Genomic DNA, 20,290 nt, shown 5'->3' with positions numbered 1-20,290 from the left:
GAGAAGCAGCTGCTGATCGAGGCTGGAGGAGCACAAACCACGCAGGCACAGATCTGCGTAAACCGTTACTGATGTGTTAACTCTTTCATGTAGGAATTATGAAAAGCTCAGTCAGGGTTTTTCCCCTGCTGTGGGTATTTCTCATGTCCACTCTGGCTGAATTTAAGCTAATGAGTTTTTGACGAAAGAAACATGTATTTAAAAATTATAATTATATCTTGTGTGAAAACTGTAAAAAATATGATGTATTTTTGATGTTTGCAAACTCATGCGTTCACATTATGAACAGATTCAAAAATGACTCATTCTCCTTCCCTCACTCAGCTCCTCTCCGTCTCTTCCTGTTGAACTGTATATTTATTTATATTCACTGGCATGGCGTTTGTTATCAAATCAAGAATAAGACATTTTTGAGCTTTGGATAGGTGTGGATTAGGGCTGAACAATTAATCGGAATTTTATCTAAATCGCAATATACAGCATACCACAATTTTTTATTGCCAACAAATGGCAATAAAAAAGCCAAAATATGTGTTGAAATATATTTTTAGATTGATTGTTTATCTATTCACGTCTTATTCTAGAGACCGAAGAGAACATCTTTGTTCTTCACAGGTATCACACAGTAATACTTAAAAAATGAGTTATTCAAATGAAAATTTTCTCCGCCTCACCTCGCCTCAGCTCGGCTCGACTCGGCTAAATACACCAGAGAAATTTCCCTGCTAAATGTTGTACACTCTTAGAAATAAGGGTTCCAAAAGGGTTCTTCTACAAGGGTTGAGGTTTTACCTGGAATAATTTGCTTCTGAAAAACCCTTTCCCCGAAGAAAGGGTTTTTATTGATTATTGTGTCGGACAACACACTCATGCCTCTTCCTGTGACGGTAGTCTGACGACGTCACTCTTAGTATCGCCTGAGCTCGTTTGGAACCTCGCCAGAGCAGGTGCTAAAAAAAAGTACCAGGTACAATCGCTAAAGGAAAAGCAAAATAACCGTGCCGTACTATGCCGAGTCGCACTAGTGGAAAAGCATCATTTGTCCTTCCAGTCGTCTCTTCTCTCTGTCCTTGAGCTCTGTCAGGTGGCTCATCCTTCGCTTCCTCAGCATTTTTAGCGCCATCATCTCTGCTGGTACTATTTTGTTAATCCTTCTTTTCCTGGCAGCCATTCATCATCACTGTCACTAGAATCATTCTCACTTGACTCTGGTGGCATTTGCTCCACTTCCCCATCACACACACACCCACACACTCACAGCTGTACTACTAACATATGGAGCTATTCACATAATTGCAGAACTTCAAAAAAAGTAAAAAAAATACTGCAATTGTCTTCATGGAGATTTGAACATAATTGTGTCGGTTGTTACTTGATGTTACCAAATTGTGTCAAGATTTTCTCGCCAGCTGTCGGCCATCTTGGGTTTGCACTTACAGTGATAGGTGATGTTAGATGAGATGACACACTAGCTTTCACTGTGTGGGCTCATGTGCAACTATACCATCAAAAAACATTCATATATCAGAAAGCAGCTTTAAAATAGCTGCCCACTGAAGTGACACATGACTGTGAATCTCTGTTATTTTCTGCTCCTGACTGGTGTAGCTGTAATGAAAGCCATTTCCCCTGGGCATCAATAAAGCATTGCTGATTCTGATTAAGAATTTTTCCTCTACTCCCTGTTTGCAACAGCAAAACTTTCTGTTATTCTTGTTCACAAAATTACAAAAATGGAATTTGTATCAATAGATTTGGATTCATTTTAGATTACTAAAATATTATTAGAACATAATGAGAAATATAATAAAACCAGACCTGACCTCTGTGCAAAGAGAAAATCAGAAGGAAAACAATAAGTTACTGTTTTGTCCCCTGGCGTTCATGCTTATTATTTTAACTAATTATTTGAGCATGTTCAGCTTTTATTTTTATTACTATTAAGTAAAATACATACCAGTTCACCTTCATTCAACAATGATTCCATGTTATTCTAATTATACTTTTGAGGTCCTTATAATTCATTTACTTCATCATGTCACACTTTATGTGAAAGGTTATGGTGTATATATGATGTGCAAAAGCCTTTAATAAGAATGTAATTTAATAAGAATGTAATTGCTTATCACAATTAGGGCTTGGGTAAAATATTTGACTGCAATTTTTCTGACAGTGATTTGCTTGGGGGGTCAGTATTTACTGTGTCATAGATTGAACACAGGATGGAGCATTACCACATGAGCTACAATCAAAATATGAATTATACTCTATTGTGATGATTAGAACTTAAAGATATGAAATGTTTCTAACATTCATTTGTGGAACTGGAAAAGAAAGCAGAACAAATACCAAAATAGGAGGATTTGTGAATGTGAATGTGATTTTGAATTGAAAACAATTAATTAATCACCCCTAATTACAATTAAATCTGATTTTATTATATTTGGGCTGATTATAGGGCATATTTTTTTGTAATCTGATTACATAATCATGAATAAATGTAATCTGTTACAGCCCTAGATTTAACCGTGCAGCTTTAAAAGCATTTTACTGTTGATTACATTCTACCAGCACAATAAAACAAGGTTTTGTCACATCACATAGATCACATATTATGGGATAAAAGTAATACGAACATTAGTGCACTGTGACTTAAAAGCAACATTACTGCTAAGCTGAATCAGTGCATTTGCATTTCTCTTAGTACATTTGTTCCATTGTTGAGTGAGAGAGTGAGTCAGGGGCAGATTAATGCTCAACTTACCGAAGTGGTGTTGTAATGCATGGAGAGGGTTTTTTTGGTTGTTTTTTTGTTGTTGTTGTTTTGCTGCAAATCTTGATGATGCAGTAAGCAGCTCAAGTCGAGACAGGATGTCCGCAGGATGTCTGCTCACTTTACTAAAATAAATAAATAATAACGTCATCTGGAATAGCCACCTTGTCGTGGACTCACAAACACACCACACTACCGTTTTGCAGCGGGAGCTACCGTCGAGCTTTTTCAGTTTGGCATAAAAGACGACGACACGCAGAGCAACTCATCACCGTAACCTCCGCATTTTTATTGTAGCTGCAGCCTCTCGCAGCCGCCCCTGCTGGACATTTGATTGGCTATTGTTTGGTTAAAGTAATGGTCAGACGTCAGAGTCGGGGCAGAGTCATTTATTCACTCGCTGGAAAATCGCACTCGCACTGGTGGGTGTTAATTTTGTGGCCCTGCCTGGATGACATGTTTTTCATTACAATAAACATGGACACTGTAGTTTACTTTGAGTCAGTGCCACGTGCACGTCCTGCTGTCGTAAATATTCGCTTGTGCACTAAATGTGTTTTAATCTCTTGCGGAAAACAGTCCCCCCCCCAACAAATCCACAGTTTAATGTGGGCTAAAATCGACATTACCCAGGTGTTTTAGGACTTTTTTCATTATTTTTTTTTTTTTTTTTTAATCAAACTGACAAATGAGCTTTAATTCAAGAGCCGCAGATGGAAAAGGAAGGTCAGAAAAGTACCGGGACTCACCAACAACAACACCAGATTGTTGGTTTGGAATTTATTGACTATAAAAAAGAAAGATGGAGAAAAAAAAAATCCCCTCACTCATGTGAGAGGAATCCGAGTAGAAATTACCCACAAAGCCAAACCCCAGTGTGTGATTGCATGTGTGTGTGTGTGTGTTACAGCCCAGTGTCAAAGTGATGCGAGAAGTGATTGAAAAAAACAGTGTATTGAGCCTTTTCCCTCCCTTCAGATCTTTGCTGATTATCCCTGCTCAGTCACTTTCCTCATCTCTCTTCTTCCCTGCACCTCCCTCTCACGCTAAATGGAAGCAGTGTGTTGCTGTGTTAGAAAGCTAGTCACATCCCTCTCAATCTTCTTTTTAGCCCCTCTTAGAGTCTCTCCCTCTCTTTTTTCATTTCCCACCTCTACCTTTCTCCACGTCTATCCTTGGCTCTCTCGCTCTCTCTCTATCTTTTTTCTCTCTCTCCTGCTCTACCCCTTCATCCTTCGCTATGTCTGCGCCAACACCCGCGACTGATTCTCCCGGAGTCATGGCCTTCAGAGCCTGACAAGCTTTCAGTGCCTGCACCCGTGTGTATGTGTGTGTATCTCTATGGCATAAACACTGACCTTGTGAGGACCAGTAGTCCACATGGAGACCAAAACCTGGTTTTAATTGAGGCAGAACTTTAGGACTAAGACTTGAATTGTGGTTAGGTTATTAAGTGGTTATGGTTAAGGTTAGGGATAACACTTTAGTAAATGTAAGTCAATGCATGCCGTGTCCAAAGAGAATAGCTGTGCAAACCTGTGTGTGTGTGTGTGTTCAAGCATAGATGAAATATGAGCTGTTAAATATGAATGCCGTGTTATGTTCTAATGCCATGTACGCATGTCACTCATGCACTGGAGAGTAGTAAAAATGTGCATGCACATTATACGCCATCGCGCACACACACACACACACACAGAGTGTTTTGAGTGTGTGTGACTGCAGAGCGTCTGTGGTATTATCCCGCATCACATTTGCTGTCCATTTGTCTGTGATAGTTGCCACACAGACACAAAACACGCACGCAGAGGCAGAGCAGGCCCTGGATTCAGGCTTCACTGACTTTAAACCTTGCTCAGTCTGACAGTAATTTCTGCCTCCAAATTACATTCCAATGGCTTCATAAATCTGCTGCCTCCTCCTCCGCCTCTTTCTGCCCCCCCCTCCATCTTCCTTCCTCTGCTCCTCTATCTTTCCCTCTTCTCTGCCATACACCCTCTCTTCCTCTCTCCCCTTTTATTCCAGCCTTGCCTCATTTTTTCCCTGTATAAACCTCTATCTTCCTCCCTCCATGCCTTCCTCTATTTTACCATCTCTCTTTCTCTCCTCCTCCTCCTATCACCGTTTTCTTGTTTCTCCACGCTCCTTCTCTCTGGCGCCAGCTCAGTAAATGAGAAACAGGGAGGCAGAGATGGGGAGGTTACGTGTGTGGGGTAGTTAAACAGTCCTACTCAGACACACACACACACACACACACACACACACACACATAAATCCATACAGATGCTTGTATGCACACCCACGTAAACATGGATGTGCACACACACACACACACGCTCGGTCCACAGATATGCCCACATACTGTGCAAAAGAGAAATGTACACACGTACAAAAAAAGTACACATTCAAAGTCAAACATCATAAAGAGCACATTATGCTTTGATTGAGAGACAAACGTTTGTGCTGCCTTGACTCTAAATTGACTCGTGTGGGTGTAGGTATGCCATACACACACACACACACACACACACGTACGCGCATACACTCGCACAATCTTGCGATTTTAATGAGAGTGTTCATTTTACAGATAGTGCCTCTAGGTGAAATAATTGCCAGTGTTTGGCCCTGATGGCTGGTCCAAGTGCTCTCAGGCCAGTTGTCTTTATGGCCCATGGCGGGCTGCAAAACACACCCCTCAGCTCCCACACCGCCGCTTTAACTGCTGCTCTGCTGCAGCCGACACACACACATGCGATGAAGACATGGGCATAATATGCATAAGCACACAACGAAGACCAACTCTCGCATTAATACTAAACACACACATGCACACGCGCCGAGGCAGAGGCCAGCAGAGAACAATAGGGTCGTCTGACAATGGGGCTCAGAGGAATTCTCTCCTCCATATTAATATTCAGCAGAGTGGATGTGGAGAGAGTGTGTGTCAGCAGGGACGCATGCTCATCAACCTCACTAACACTGGGGTTAGGCAGCCACATGATTACAAAGTACTCAGACTTTGGTCCCCAGCCCTGTAACTATTAATCCCTAGCTCCTATTCCCTCGCTTCCTAGCTCCTAGGTCCCTACAGTGCGCATACTGAGCACACTGCCAAATATCACAGCTGTCACTTTTCTTTGCTTTCCATTTTGTGAATTATTCTGAACAGGCTGAGGGAGCAAAGGGGTGGATGGCAATGGAAATGTGTCAATGTCCTGCCATCACCCACACGACAGGGTTTCATATTTGTGATAATATGAATAAAAGGTCATCTGTAGGAGAATTTTTGAAAAAAACAAAAAAAAACGAAACATTACATTTTTTTCCTGTAATGAAAAGGGGTGAAATGGTAGCAACACTCAAGTACACACTCTTTCATTGCTGGTCTCGTCCCTGTCATTTGTTTTTGTCAGAGCAAAGATGTAAGTAGATGTTGTACCAGACTCTTCTCTGTATATCTGAAGAGTACAAGGTGAGCGCTGCATCTCTGCACCTATGCTTCCTGCTCCCGCGAACGCGAATCACTTACAGCATACATTTGCACATCTTTGCAGAGTGTCCAGGACAAAACAATTATTTTTATACTGCAGTGAGCAGTAGCCCTGATCGCAGACGTGTGTACATGTTTCTATTTTCACACTATTCAGTCTCTGGTCTCAAAAGAGCTAATATCTGTAGCAATGTTACGACAATGTACAACGGACAGAGAAAAATAGAACAGTAAAAGCATCTTGACAACAACGTGCCTGTAGGATACACTGTTGTCATTGACTGGCTCACAAGAACAGAGTGATGTCTTTCCCTTGAGGAATGAGATGTTCTCTGTGCTCTCTGGTATGTAGGAAAAACAACTATATAGAAAAGACACACAGCACAGAGGGTCACTCAGAAATATTCTTAACCTCAACACTATATGGGTCAGGGTAAGAACTGATCTCTGTATTACTGCTTCTAATCATCACTGACAGTGTGATTAATAAGTTTTACCAGTTGAAAGGAAAATAATAGATGATGGGAATCAGCATCGGTCAGCATCAGTATCTAAATCCCTGGATCGTCTAGCGGACAGATAGCAAAGGGTGAATTCCAATTCCTTGCTTAACGCTCAATCTCAAAAATGCGCGCTCCCGCTAGTGCAAGTGCTGTCTCGATTCTCAGAAAAATTAAGTTGAGGGCCAAGTTTAAGGGCTGTATAGCCCTCAATATTGAGATTTTCCGAGACCACCCTTGGGAGCAAGGGCTACCCAGAATGCATTGCGTGTTTTGACATAACAAAGACGCCGCCGAAAGCAGCGAAACGAGTATGCTACAAATTAAGTATTTTCTTTGTTAATAGAGACATACAAATTATGAAAACCATTGCATTATCTTATCTTATCCATACGATATTATGGATTACTTACATCATTGTTGCATAACATTTATTTTCGTTTTACGATCTTTTGTCAATAGCCGACCGGTGCGGACAAGCGATCATTTGCTATCGTTTCATTACTTTTCAATAAGCCGTGGTGTGCGGTAACTGTCAGCTGAATATGTCCGTGGTTGTGGAATTTGTATGAGTATCATCTTATAACTAACTGACAAACGGATCGAAATAAATAATCGTGACGTAAATGTGTTCTTCTTCTTCTTTTTTGGAGTTGACAGACTGGACGCAGCTTTCGCGTTATTCTGCCCCCCACAGTCTGAAGACGTATCTGTGTTTAAGGGGTGTCCCATTTCTAAGCGACAAAATAACCCTCAACACTTGGTTTTGAGGGCCAGTTAAGATTAAGGGTTGAGCTTGAGGGTTAAAATAGGAATTGGAATTGGCCCAAAATATATCCCAAAAAGTCCTATATCCTGCATGCTGCACTATGCACAGACTGTAAAAATGTAAATACAAATCAGCAAAAGCATTTTAGCTGAGTCATGTTTGTGCTGTTTATTTCTTATTTTGTGAGAGAAATATAAATGACTCAGTACAAATGTGTTGTGAACAGCTTAATTTAGTCATAAATGGTGAGAAAATGACTATCAGACTAATACTGTTATCGGTTGATACTCAGTTTTTGATATCGGACACAAAAAAGTCGTATTCGCTCAGCCCTGGAAAATACAGATATAGATGTATTGTATTTTACTACCTTTCTAAATGTCTTGGACTCACCTGAGAGCAGTCACTCATTTGACTGTGTTAGAATGCAAAAAAAAGAGAAGAAATCAAGGAAACTAAAAGGTACATTTGGATGGTGGATAAATATGGCAGATATTTTCCTTTGAAAAGTGGTAACATGGTGAAATGAAATACAGGGATGGCGATGAAAACCAGTAACCTTCTGTAAATCCATGACAAACATCATTTTCAGGTAATACCTTCCCCTAAATGACTAGAGTCTAGCTTTTGCCTCCCAAATCCCTGCTCTGATGCACGCTCCATAATGCTCCCTTTTTTCCTCCCCTCCTTCACCTACTCTCCGCCACACTCCCGTCAGCCAGGCTTGCCTCTGAAAATCCATCACTAAAAGTTTTAAGGACAGCCGTGACACTGTACAGATAGAGCTTCACATGCTGATGTATAATGGGCAATGGCAGTGAGCTGAGGAAATGCTACTGATGTTCAATATTCTCATCTTGTCCTAAGCGGGCAGACATTTTGCCTGCGGTATTGAAAGATTAGTGCGGGGTGTGCAGTCGGCTTTGGACCAGACATTTTAGCCAATTAAGGCGACATGGTTTAAAATAACAGTAGATTTAATCAAAGGTGACAATTAAGGACACATGGCTAAAGGTAACCAATTAGAAACCTTCATTTGAAGCTCATGCATTTTTAGAAATCCATCAATGGAGAACAATATAGCATATTATAATTAAGGCTGGAACTTATTTTCATAATGAATCCATCTGACGATTATTTTCTCAACTAATCAAGTCCTTAAAATGTCAGAAAATGCTTAAAGGTGCATTATGTAATAAATCTAAAGCAACTGGCCATAAAATCCTCCTAACATGTCACAGAGATTCAGGAATAATATTCATATAACAAACTGAACTCACCAACAACAACAGTACAGCCAAAATATTTGCATTAAAAAAAATATTTTTCAGACCTCAAATCATGTTTATGTTTTGAAATCATGTTTTGGCATGTGGCGCCACCTACCGCCATCTACCAATCATTGCAGTCAGTAGAGTCTCAGCTGCCGAGCCTCCACGGGTTGCCAGTTACGGGTTGCCCCCAAACCTTGAAATGATGATGTTCGTAAATCGGAAAATATAATGATTTCTTTGTTAAACACAGCGAAGAAAATATTCAAATTTAAGAAGCTGAAAAATCTGGCAGAAAACACTCAAAATGATTCATTGAGTGAATGAGTTAATTTGGTAATTGATTAATTAAGCGCTGTATACATCCTCACTGTCCTTGAGTAGACAGTCATCTAATTTCTCCTCTAATGCCAATCACAAAGTTGGCCCGTTTAGCATTCTCTCCCATGTCAAGACGTTTTTTCCACTGCATATGTTCACTGCACTATGCACACGCATATAAATCAATTTACGATGCCACAAACTGGATATCAGTCTGGAGCTGTTTTTACCTCACAACATATTGTCCAGCGTCAAACCCCAAAGCAACCACATTACTTCGCCACTAAACTGCACACCCAGTTAAACATGGAGTTCTCTCCGTCTGCGGGACAATTTAAAACACTGAACCTAAAACACTTTACACTGTGTTCACCATGTGACTTTTTTTTTTTTTTTTTAAATACCCTCCACACACATCAGCCCTGTTGACCAACTTCTTCAGCATGTGCTCTTTGGAAATGAAAATGAGGACAGCTTTATATGTCTCTATTTGTGTTTAAGCAAACTCCATGATAATTTCCCAGTTGGCAATGAAGTCTACTTACTCTGGGATAAAGTGAACAGACGAATGTGAGCAGCAGAGCAGTTAATGGCCTTGATGAATCTGTCTCTGTACACTCAGGACGCCTGATGAAAACCTTACATTTCTAAAGCCAGTGTTCACTGGGGGGTTTCAATCTGCAACAAGACACAGGCACTTAGCGCGTGGTGGTTAATGAAAGCTCTGAAGCTTTGTGTGAATAAAAAACACAGATATAAAACATGGAGTCACCTTAATGGGAGGTTTGGGTCTGTTGGGAGCATCGTGGTGCACATATGCAGCAGCAGCAGCACTGACCTTCAGGAATATTTTCACAAGGCACTTAATTTTTAAGCAGTATAACTATTCTGATGGGGATAATTATTGGGCCTGTGTCTTTTACTATTCCATATTGTGCTAAGATTGAAGGGTAACATAACATCTTGGTGCCATTTAAAGAAAAGCTTCTCAGACAAAATAATGTTTAATTTGTGTCGACCTATAACTGAAGAATTTCACATTTTTAATTTTAGCAGAAACCCACATTTTCCGCTAGAAAGACTGCTCTGATTTTTTGCAGTAAAGCACACATGGATAACTGTGATTACTGAACTACAAAGGGATGCCTTTTCTGACGTAATACTCAGGTGATAACTTCAGACCTTTCTTTGAAATTGACTGTTTGGTTGGACAGTTTGTGTCTTTAGTGATTCCATGGTCCACAGCACAAATCCATTCATTGCTTGTTCCATAAGCTCCATAAAAATCAAGTGATATCAAAGGAAACATGCAGCCATACACAAAAGATACCTACACTGTGTTTTGTATTTGCTGTGTACTTCAATGTTTTACAAATCCTGGAAATTCTAAAACTGTGTTTGTTTGTTCTCTGTTTTCCAGGTTGGGGCTCAGTAACATTCAACCAGCTCCCCTGCTGAAGCAAACACCACTGACAGCTTCCTTTAGGATAACAGACGGTGCATTTCAGAAAGTCCATTTCGCCCAAACTGCAGGTGAACTTTTCACACTGGCTGTCACAGCGACCTTATTGTGGACTACATACAGTGTGCACTCTCTCCCCTGGCTTTGCTGCCTCTGAAGATGATCTGTGTGAACTGAAAAAAGAAGCAATCAAACATTTAACGAAAGAGAGAGAGAGAAAGGCTGAAATTGAGAGGGAGCCCAGCTCTTACAGACTTGTTTTCAGCATCGGGGTCAACCTGTCCATCACAGCCTCCACACATGCTCATTACCAGAACTGAAGTGTGACATTTATTTTGTCAGAGTTGTCATAACACAAACAATAATAACAGATCAAATTTCCTTGACGACTGCTCGCTGGCGTTTTCTGAGAGGTGGAAATCCCACTTACTCCGATCAGACAGTGTATTCATTAAGACCACGGCCTGGCAATTCAAAGCAACTGTACTATTTTTGCATGACCCACTGATTGCATGAATATCCAGGATTTCTTTTGACTTCCAAGAAGAGCCCTTGAGCCCAAGACCATCTTCTGATTGTCTGCCAAACTGTCGCATTTGGGTGTGGAGGAGTTGTTTCAGAATTAGGCCTCTGGACACTCATTGAAGATGACATGAGTTGCCAGGCCTAAAACCCCCCCATACCAAAATAAAACCTACCCAGAGAGAGAGAGAGAGAGAGGGAGCTTGGCAGTCGGACACACAACACACAAATGTGGGTGCCGAGGCGGCTGTGAGCCATGCTGGTGTTGTTGTTTGTGGATCCCTGGAGTACAGGCTATCATCATCCCTATCATCATTCACGCAAGCTGAAGAAGATTCACCGGCCCCAAGGAACAAGTCTACACTTCTGAACAATTCAAAGGAGACTGGGAGTCTGGGCTTACACACACACAGGGATCCACAGCGGCATCCTCAATCGCACATAGAGACACAGTGATACGACTATCCACATATCCTTGACTCGGAGAAAAAAGAACACAAAGCTGCAGCTGACGTGAAAAGGCACAAAGACTGAAGCAGGTTAGCAAGCCTTCGACAATCACACACACACACAAAAGCACAAACTTCTTTGCTTCATTCAGTGCAACGAAGAACACCACACTTCCTTATTTTGCTTTGTTACATTATGGAGAAAATATACGCAAAGTCAAACAGATTTTTTTTCAGTGGCAGCGATAAATACACAGAGATGAAATAAGAGGCAAATAAAGCTGAGGCCAAAGGAGTGTGAGAAAGAGAGAGGAGGAGAGGAGAACTGAGGCTGATCTCACTGTGTAGGAGTCAGTGAACGACTGAACCACAGAGGTGAAATCACAGGGTTAAAAAAGAGGTTGAGACAGAGGAGGTGAGGAGGAGACTGACTGCATGGACACTTCTGTAAGCAAACCTGAGAGTGTATATATATAAAAAAGATTACGAAGAAAACGAGGTGGTGGGCGGATGGGAGAGGTAGATGGTCGGAAAAAATATAGGCGCAGCGTGGAGAGTGGCATAAGAGAGAGTGACAGTAGGAAAGAGAGAGGGAGCCAGGAAGGGGAGAAGACAGAAAATTTCAGGTTCATAATGAGGGTGTGTTGATAGGGAATCTTGGCATGTAGGCAAAAACACATGGGAAGATTTGTGCCAAGAGGATATTTATGAAAGGAAACCAGGGACAGAGTGGCACCGTGAACATATGCTAGTTGGTATTCACAGAGCATTTCCCAATATGGTTTCAGCTCCTATGCTGTCACTCCCTCATGTGTGCATATGTTCCTCCCCCTTACTTATTCCATTTCACCAACGCTGGTAATGCGTAAAAATAGCTTGAAAATACCATTAAGAAAATAGAAAATACTCTGGGTCCATGCTAAATTGAGCGGCACACATTCTGCCACATCAAATACTGCCTGTGTCAAGCCAAGACCTCGAGGCTTTTGATACAGATCTCATTTCACACACGCAGATGCACACACAAGCATGTTGTGGGTTTTTACACCTGTCTCACTGGGAAATGCAACACACAACCAATCTTTGAAACCATTCTCTTTTTTTTGTTTTTTTTTTACAACAAAGTCATCTGATATGACTTCAGCCATCATTGCCAGGAACTCATTTCCCCTTTCCTTCTCTGACGGACTGGCCAACTCTCCATCTGTCTCCTCGCCTTCCCCCTCATCTCTCCATCTTTCTATTGTTGCCATCTCTTATTTTGCTTTGCATGGATTTTGACTGTCGTCAAGGGGTAATTTTGCATCTAGCACGGAGTTCGCATGTGGATACACAGACGCAGGCACACACACACACACACGCGCATGCATGTACAGAAGGGAAGACAAAAAATACTTGCCTTCAAAGGATTTGTTTATCAAATGCGCTGTCAAATCATGGCAGGCATTTTATGCCAGGGCACATTTTCTAGCCTCGGGCTACTTAAGAAAAAGGATTCGAACAAGAGTGTGCCACAATATAATTTCCACAACTTTCACCAGTGTGTATTATTCATGTTCTATAAATAATGTTCATTGAATGTAAGTGCACAGAGATCATTTTATCTCAATTGTAAATTTATGTTATTGATGTCGGTGTCAGGGATTCGCTTGGAGACAAGTCACAAAACATCGACTGAGGAACGTATTAATGTTGCAGAAAAATGCTTAGCTGTAAAACATCTCACTAAAACATTTCTGGGGATTTCAGGACCACTTTACTGAATAATTTATAGAAATTTCACCAACAATAACAACCAAGAGAAAACATGCATTATACATGTTAGCCTGTAGTGAGACTGTTCTGAAAGCTTTGTGCTCTGCATGCTTACTTATCCATGTGCATGTGTGTGTGTGTGCTTTGATCATAATCATATACACAGTTGGTCAGTATATTTAGTAAATTGTTTCATTCATGCCTTTTATTTAACACATTTTAAGATTATTAAGTGCTCAACAATAAGTACTTAGTCTCATGTATATTTCAGGGTTAACTTAAGTGCAGTCAGAGGTGTTATACTTCAGTTGTCTTTAAATCTATCAACAGCACTGTAGGAAATTCATCCTTCTCAATCTCCCCTTTTTTAGTTTTATGTCACTCACTCAATTTCAGTTAATCTCGGTGGAAGAAAAGTCTTCATCTCTTATTTTCACTCCCAGCAACTGTTCAATTTTCACCATCTCTGTTGCCTGTTTGTCTTTTCCGATTGCAATCTTTCTTGTCCACTCACTCAACCCCTCATTGCACTCTCAGCCTCTAAATGTCCATTTGTCTTCTGCTTCGCCGGTCACACTGACCCATATAATAACGGACAGGCCTTCTAAATTACATCTGGCTCTTCAACTCCAAATTTCTAGACTTTAGAGATAAAAATAACTATACTTTTAATGGCAGTTAGAAAACAGCGCTTAAGTTAAGAAGCAGTTTTAGAAAAGAGGTTAACTGTGTTCTGCACTGCATTTATAAAACTGTCTATTTTCCAACACTTTCTACTCTCTCTTTTGAATATAATGAGTTAGCTCTCCTTTGATTTTACAATGAGTGACTTACAGCCTTTGTTCTCATTTTAATCCACTTTTTTGATTCTTCTCTTTCAGTGAGGAGCTTTGTACCAACATGGCTACTGAAAGTTTTGCTGAGCTACGTGATTGGCTCTTCCTGCTCCTCCTGTGCCTCACCTTACTGGCTGAGGTGCTAGAACTGGCGGCTGCAGCAATTGCCATGGAGACAGGCGAGGGAGATGAGGGCATTGTTTGTCCCTCAGTGTGCCGCTGTGATGAGGGTTTTGTCTACTGCAATGACCGTGGCCTGAGCTTAATTCCTCCACTACCATTAACCGCTGCCATCCTCTACTTGCAGAGTAACCGGCTGAGCAATGCCGGGCTGCCTCCCTCACTGGAACGCAGCACTTCCATACGAGTGATATATCTGTACGCCAACCAGTTAGATGAATTCCCTGTGCACCTCCCGCCTTCATTACGGGAGCTCCATTTGCAGGATAACAATATACGAACGTTACCGCGGTCAGCTTTGGCCAAGTTACCATTACTAGAACGCTTACACCTGGATGATAACTCCATATCCACAGTTAGCATCCAGGAGAGAGCTTTTTCTGGGACTCCACGGCTTCGACTGCTATTCCTGTCTCGAAACCACCTGTCAAGCATCCCTGCTGGTTTGCCAGCTTCCTTGGAAGAATTGCGACTCGATGACAACCGAATCAGCACCATCCCCACTCATGCTTTCCGGGGGCTCTCCTCACTACGACGCTTAGTCCTGGATGGGAACCTGTTGGCCAACACTCGCATTGCAGATGACACCTTTTCTCGTCTTTCCAACCTGACTGAGCTGTCGTTGGTCAGGAATGCCCTGCAGTCACCACCTGTCAAATTGCCATCAGCTCACCTGGTACGACTCCATTTGCAAGACAATGGAATGACCCACATACCAAGGGGAACGCTGGATGGGATGCGACGACTACAAAGGTTGGACCTGTCAGGAAACAATCTGACCAGTCTCCCCAGAGGACTTCTAAAGGACACAGAAAGCCTGGAGATGCTACTGTTGCGAGGAAATCCCTGGTACTGTGGCTGCAACCTTCGCTGGCTCCATGCATGGCTGCATGGCCGGGGTTCAGTAGTGACAGTCAGAGGTCTGACTTGTCAAGGGCCTGAACAGGTAAGAGGCCTGATCCTGAGAGACCTTACCGCACTGATGGAGCAGTGTGAAAGTCCTCCTGCTGGTCCCAGCACGGGGGTCGGGATGAACCCAGCAGAAAAAGATGGAGGAGGTGAAGACGGTATTGGACAGGGCCAAGTGGTGCCTTCCGGCCCACATGGTAGCACCACCACTACTTCTCTGTTGGTCCCCACACAGGGTTCCCTCTTTACCCTGCGAGCCAAGTGGCCAGACCTTGTTATGCCTCTTCCTCCCAGTGAAGGGGGGCGGGTATCTGGAGAGGCATTGGAGCTGACTGTAAAGCCTCTCTCTTCGGACAGTGTACTGGTCAGTTGGCTTTGCCCAAAGCCGGCACCCTCTTTCCGCTTGTCGTGGCTTAGGCTAGGTAGCAGTGCAGCTCTTGGTTCAATTACAGAGACTTTGGTTCCTGGAGAGAGGACACAGTACCTCCTTAACCAGCTCACCCCACGCTCACATTACCTCATCTGCCTGCTGCCACTGCGACAGGAGCATCCCTTTGGAGGGACTAGTATGAGTTCATCTCGAGCTGGCAGCACAGGCATGGACACAGACAATAGAGACTCAACCCCAACCTGTGCTCGAATAGAGACTGGTGAGGCTCCGGTTAGCTCAGGTGGAGATGGGTCAGAAAAAGAGGGACAGGACTCAGAGCTAACAGTCCTGCCATTAGCTGGGATCATTGGGGGTGCCACAGCATTGGTAAGCCTGCTGTTAATATTCGGCATCTTCTGCTGGTATGGACAGAGGGCAGGTTACATGTCTGGAGACTCAGGCTCATACAACAGGGGGCGGGGAGGAAAACATTATGATGACTATGTAGAGTCAGGCACTAAGAAAGACACTTCCATTTTGGAGATCAGGGCTCCTCCTGCAGGGTTTCAGATGACAGCTATGGCCCACCAGCCACTGCAGCCAAAGCTGGAGGATGTCACCTATATCCACACCATTTTCCCCTCCTCTTCCTCTTCCTCCCAAGCTAACGGGACGTACCGCAGCAACCACGGAGCTGGCAGCCTCAATGGCACCATCCTTAGCCAAGCCAGCCACCATCATGTCACTTATGGTACCAACCGTGGCTACAGAGATGGTGGTATCCCCGACATAGATTATGCGTATACGTGATGTTGCAGGGACATGCTCCATAAGCCACAAACGCCAGGGGCACCATTCAGGATGATGACCCTGACCTTGTGGCCATTTTGTCCTTGGTTTCCAAAGTACCCTCTGTGCCTCTGCTGGTTCAATTGAAAATGGTTTGTTAAGTAGAAAAGCCTGATTTCAGCTATGTTATTGGACATTGCTACTGAATGACTGAAGTAACAGTCGTACTATTCTCTGCTACTGTATACTACATGATACAGTAGGACCTTCTTTCAGCTCTACTTATAGTTATAAATTGTTACGTTTTCTCTTTTGATAACTCAGTGTCTTTGAAAGCTACTCTTCTTCTGAGCTCATAATACACAGTAACTTATTTGAGGTTGATATACTAGGCTTAGCTGATTTAGCAGGAGATATATTTATAATATGAGGGAAAGGCACTTGATGTGTATAGAGATAGCGCTCATATCTTCCTACCGACTGTAAGCTTGGTGCTGTATAGATGAAAGGGATGACAGAGGGAGAAATCAATGGTTGTTATAACACACAGATGACAATGCATCATGATTGACATGAAAAGATGTGTTTCTAGCCCCTATTTTCCCTGGTTTACTCCTCTGCTTTTTTTCTCTCTCCTTTCCGCCTCTTTTTTTATTTTGGCTGAGGCTCTTTCCTTTTATTTCTCTCATGTCTTTTGTGGTGCCGTTAGCAGAGGACGACTTTGTTCTCGCCAAGGGAGCTGACAGCAGTGATAACACTCCTGACAGAGACGGGAGACACAAACCACAGCATGGGGAGACTAATGAGAGTGAGAGGGGGAGAGTGGAGGGCAATAGATAGATGGATGGATGAAGGGGTAGAACATGAAAGAAGACATAGGGGAGAAAGAAGAGTGTCATTTGGGGCACAGAGGCAGTGAAAAAGGTGTGTTGGCTCAAGGCAGAGAGCAAGGACAGAAAAATTGAGTTAAAAGGAAGATAAGTAAAAAAAAGCATGGCATGTGACAAATGCAGCAGGAGGTGAAGAAACACACACACAAGCAAAACAAGATGGGGAATCAAGAAGAGTGAATACGGGGTAAGGAAAAATGGGGTGACAGTGTCATCATCCAAAAATGTCTCAAGTTGTACTCTGTGGATCCACTATTGCACTCAACAAATGACTGTGTGATAGCAGGCTGCATACTTCCATCAAAGACTGAAGATGCACTCGGTCTGGGATCATTACCAAAATAAGTCAAACACTTAAAATGATATTGGGCAGCTTTCACCTTTATAAGCCGACTATCATGACTTCAGAAATGTAGATAGACATTAATATGAATATGAATGTCAACACAATAAGGTTATTAACTATCCCCTCTCAGAATTTAAAAAAAGAAACACATACAGAGTTTCTATTGTGGACTGGTCTCATTTATTTTTTTATTTTTTTTAAATTACCTTCCTAAATGAAAAAAAGGGAAATCTAATCATAACTTGTAATAGTAAGCCATTATCTTATAGAGCCGAGTGACAATGTTATTCTTTTATATAAAAAATGTATATAAAACATCACAGCTTCTTTGTAAGTTCACTTATGACCATATGTTTCCTGTTTTAAAATACACTAACAGAAAAGAAAACTGGGCAGCATCAATCACGTATACAGTACTGTGTAAAGGTCTTACAGCACCACCAGCTTTGTTGTTTTCATGCCTGTCAAATTCTGTAATCATTGGCATTTGGACTGGAATTATGTGACTAAAAGTTGGATTTATACATTAACATATATTAAGTGAATGTAATGTTGGAATAAATCTGGAGGAATACAGCAGATATTTTCTTTTTTAACATGAAGTAGTAGGACAAACTAAGGTTTTACCAGTAACATTAATTAGCTTTAAGAGAGCCAGGGGTCGTGCTATTGTTCAAATGTCAGGGTAGGTCACACTATTTTTAAAACTGCATTGCTTGATTCCCATATTTTTGGATGCGTTCCAGTGAGAAATGATTACACTGTATCTATGGTCATTATAGCATTGCTAAAACAGCAAATCTAATGGTAGCCTGAGACCTTTGCACAGTACTATGTATTTGATTATAGCTCTTGAGATGTTTTTGCATTACTGATTATGGATTCAAAGACGGGTGCGTGTGTTATTAAGAAAGACTTATTGTAATATTATGGTCAAATACAATTGCAGCATTGATGTAAAGTAGTTACACATGTTTATTTGTAACACAAATGGCTTAATAAATGTAACATTTACATACTGTAGATATTAAAGGGAGACCGTCCACAATATAAAGAGTACAGCAGAACATCTGACAGCTGATAAATCTGTAAAGCCAAACAAACAGTATCCCAACTCAACCCTGAAATATTTTTTTAGTATTTTAAGTTTAAAACAATTTAAAAACCACTAAAATTTCCGACATATTCTGAAATTGTGATGCATTCTGGGAGACAAAGTACATAAAGTGACTCTGATAGGCGTCAACACAGCATACAGTTTGATTAACAAGGATCACAGCCTGACCACTGCACTGTGCACTTCAATATAACACACAACAAAATACCAAGACACCTGCTCTCTGTCTGCCGTTCAGTGAAACAACAAAAATACTTACTGGAGAAGAACTTCAAAGGAAAAGTGCTGTCAGAGATTAGAAGAGGAAGAGGAGAGGAAAAAAATAAAGAGTAAATCTGTAAAGGGGAGGATGGGGGGGAGACACAGGGGAGACACATTTTAAATAGAGCTTGTGAGTGTTGAAACCAAGTCTTACTTTCAGTAGCTCACTCCTTTTTCCAGCCCGTGTTACTGTGCACCAGTAATATTGGACGAGCTCCGGTGTGAGTTTTTAATTTCTTTTTAATGTCTGCATTTGTTTTTGGTTTCCCTTTTTTTTTAAAGAGCACTGACGATCCCTTTCATTCTGTGAAGAAGTCATTTTTCCTTTAAAATTATCACCCTCCGATGTGACAATGAAAACACTCTTATGTATAAACATAGAAATGGGTGCAAAATGCAATTCCATTTATTGGTCTGGTGTCTTTTTTCTATGCAGAAGAATAAAGACTTAAGGAAAAGCAAGTTTGGATGATTTCTCTTTGTGTGTCTGTCTGTCTGTGTGTGTGTGTGTGGGGGGGGGGTTTATTAAATCAAAAACAACGGCTCGAGACATCAAGTAATACACTGGGGTGATTTAAAAAAAAAAAATTAAAATCAATGGTATTATTAACATGATTTATGATGAGATGAAGTGGTCCTCATTAACTTGCACACACTGGATGAATACATATTATCCGCTACACACTTTGTTTAATTTTGGCAACAACAACAAAAAAAAATCTGCCAGCCGAAAGAAGACGCATGTTTTTTGTGTGTGTTCGTTTGCACAGAAGTGTTTATTGTCTCTGCCGCCGTGTTTGAGCGAAGACATGCCTCTCATTCTAAGTGAGTGAGTGCTAATGCTTGTGTAAGCATGGATCAATATAACGAACGGGGGAGTGTATAAGTGTCCGTCCAGAAGTAACTGCTTGTGATGGAAGGTTGTTAAGGGGGAAGGAATATACAGTATGTACTGTAGATAAACATGGATCAGTGTAGTGAGTGCTGTCTACGGCAAAAGCAACTTTTACTGAGAGATTTTGTGTGTGTGTGCACTCGTCAACCAGTAGAACAGGGGACTTTGGTGTCGTTACACACCCACAAAGAGGGGACTCACTTCAAGGTGAAGACACATTTTAGTTAGGCTAAGGTCAGGGTTAGGTTAATAAGACCAGTATTAAGTATGGTTAAGGTTACAGTAAGTAAGGAAATTAAAGTAAGTCAATGCAATGTCCTCTGTAGTCATGGAAACCTAACACTAGACTTCCATATTCATTTTATTTATCACTTAACACACCCAC

General features: G+C 41.6%; 2 protein-coding genes across 3 annotated transcripts in view; one reads left to right on the top strand and one right to left on the bottom strand.

Moving 5' to 3' along the window:
* The window catches only part of macrod1 (mono-ADP ribosylhydrolase 1), a 125,814-nt gene that overhangs the window by 82,413 nt on the left and 23,111 nt on the right, over positions 1–20,290 (bottom strand). The window lies entirely within an intron of this gene.
* flrt1b (fibronectin leucine rich transmembrane protein 1b) lies at positions 14,213–16,417 on the top strand (the record flags this gene model as incomplete). The annotated part of the gene is made up of 1 exon (XM_083891619.1): positions 14,213–16,417. One exon carries the CDS (start codon positions 14,213–14,215, stop codon positions 16,415–16,417), a length of 2,205 nt encoding a protein of 734 aa, XP_083747745.1.

This window comes from Microchirus variegatus, assembly GCF_963457635.1.
Source record: "Microchirus variegatus genome assembly, chromosome: 6".
Classification (NCBI taxonomy): Eukaryota; Metazoa; Chordata; class Actinopteri; order Pleuronectiformes; family Soleidae; genus Microchirus; species Microchirus variegatus.
The sequence above is the reverse complement of the archived record's forward strand: the minus strand, read 5'-3'. Positions and strand labels throughout refer to the sequence as shown.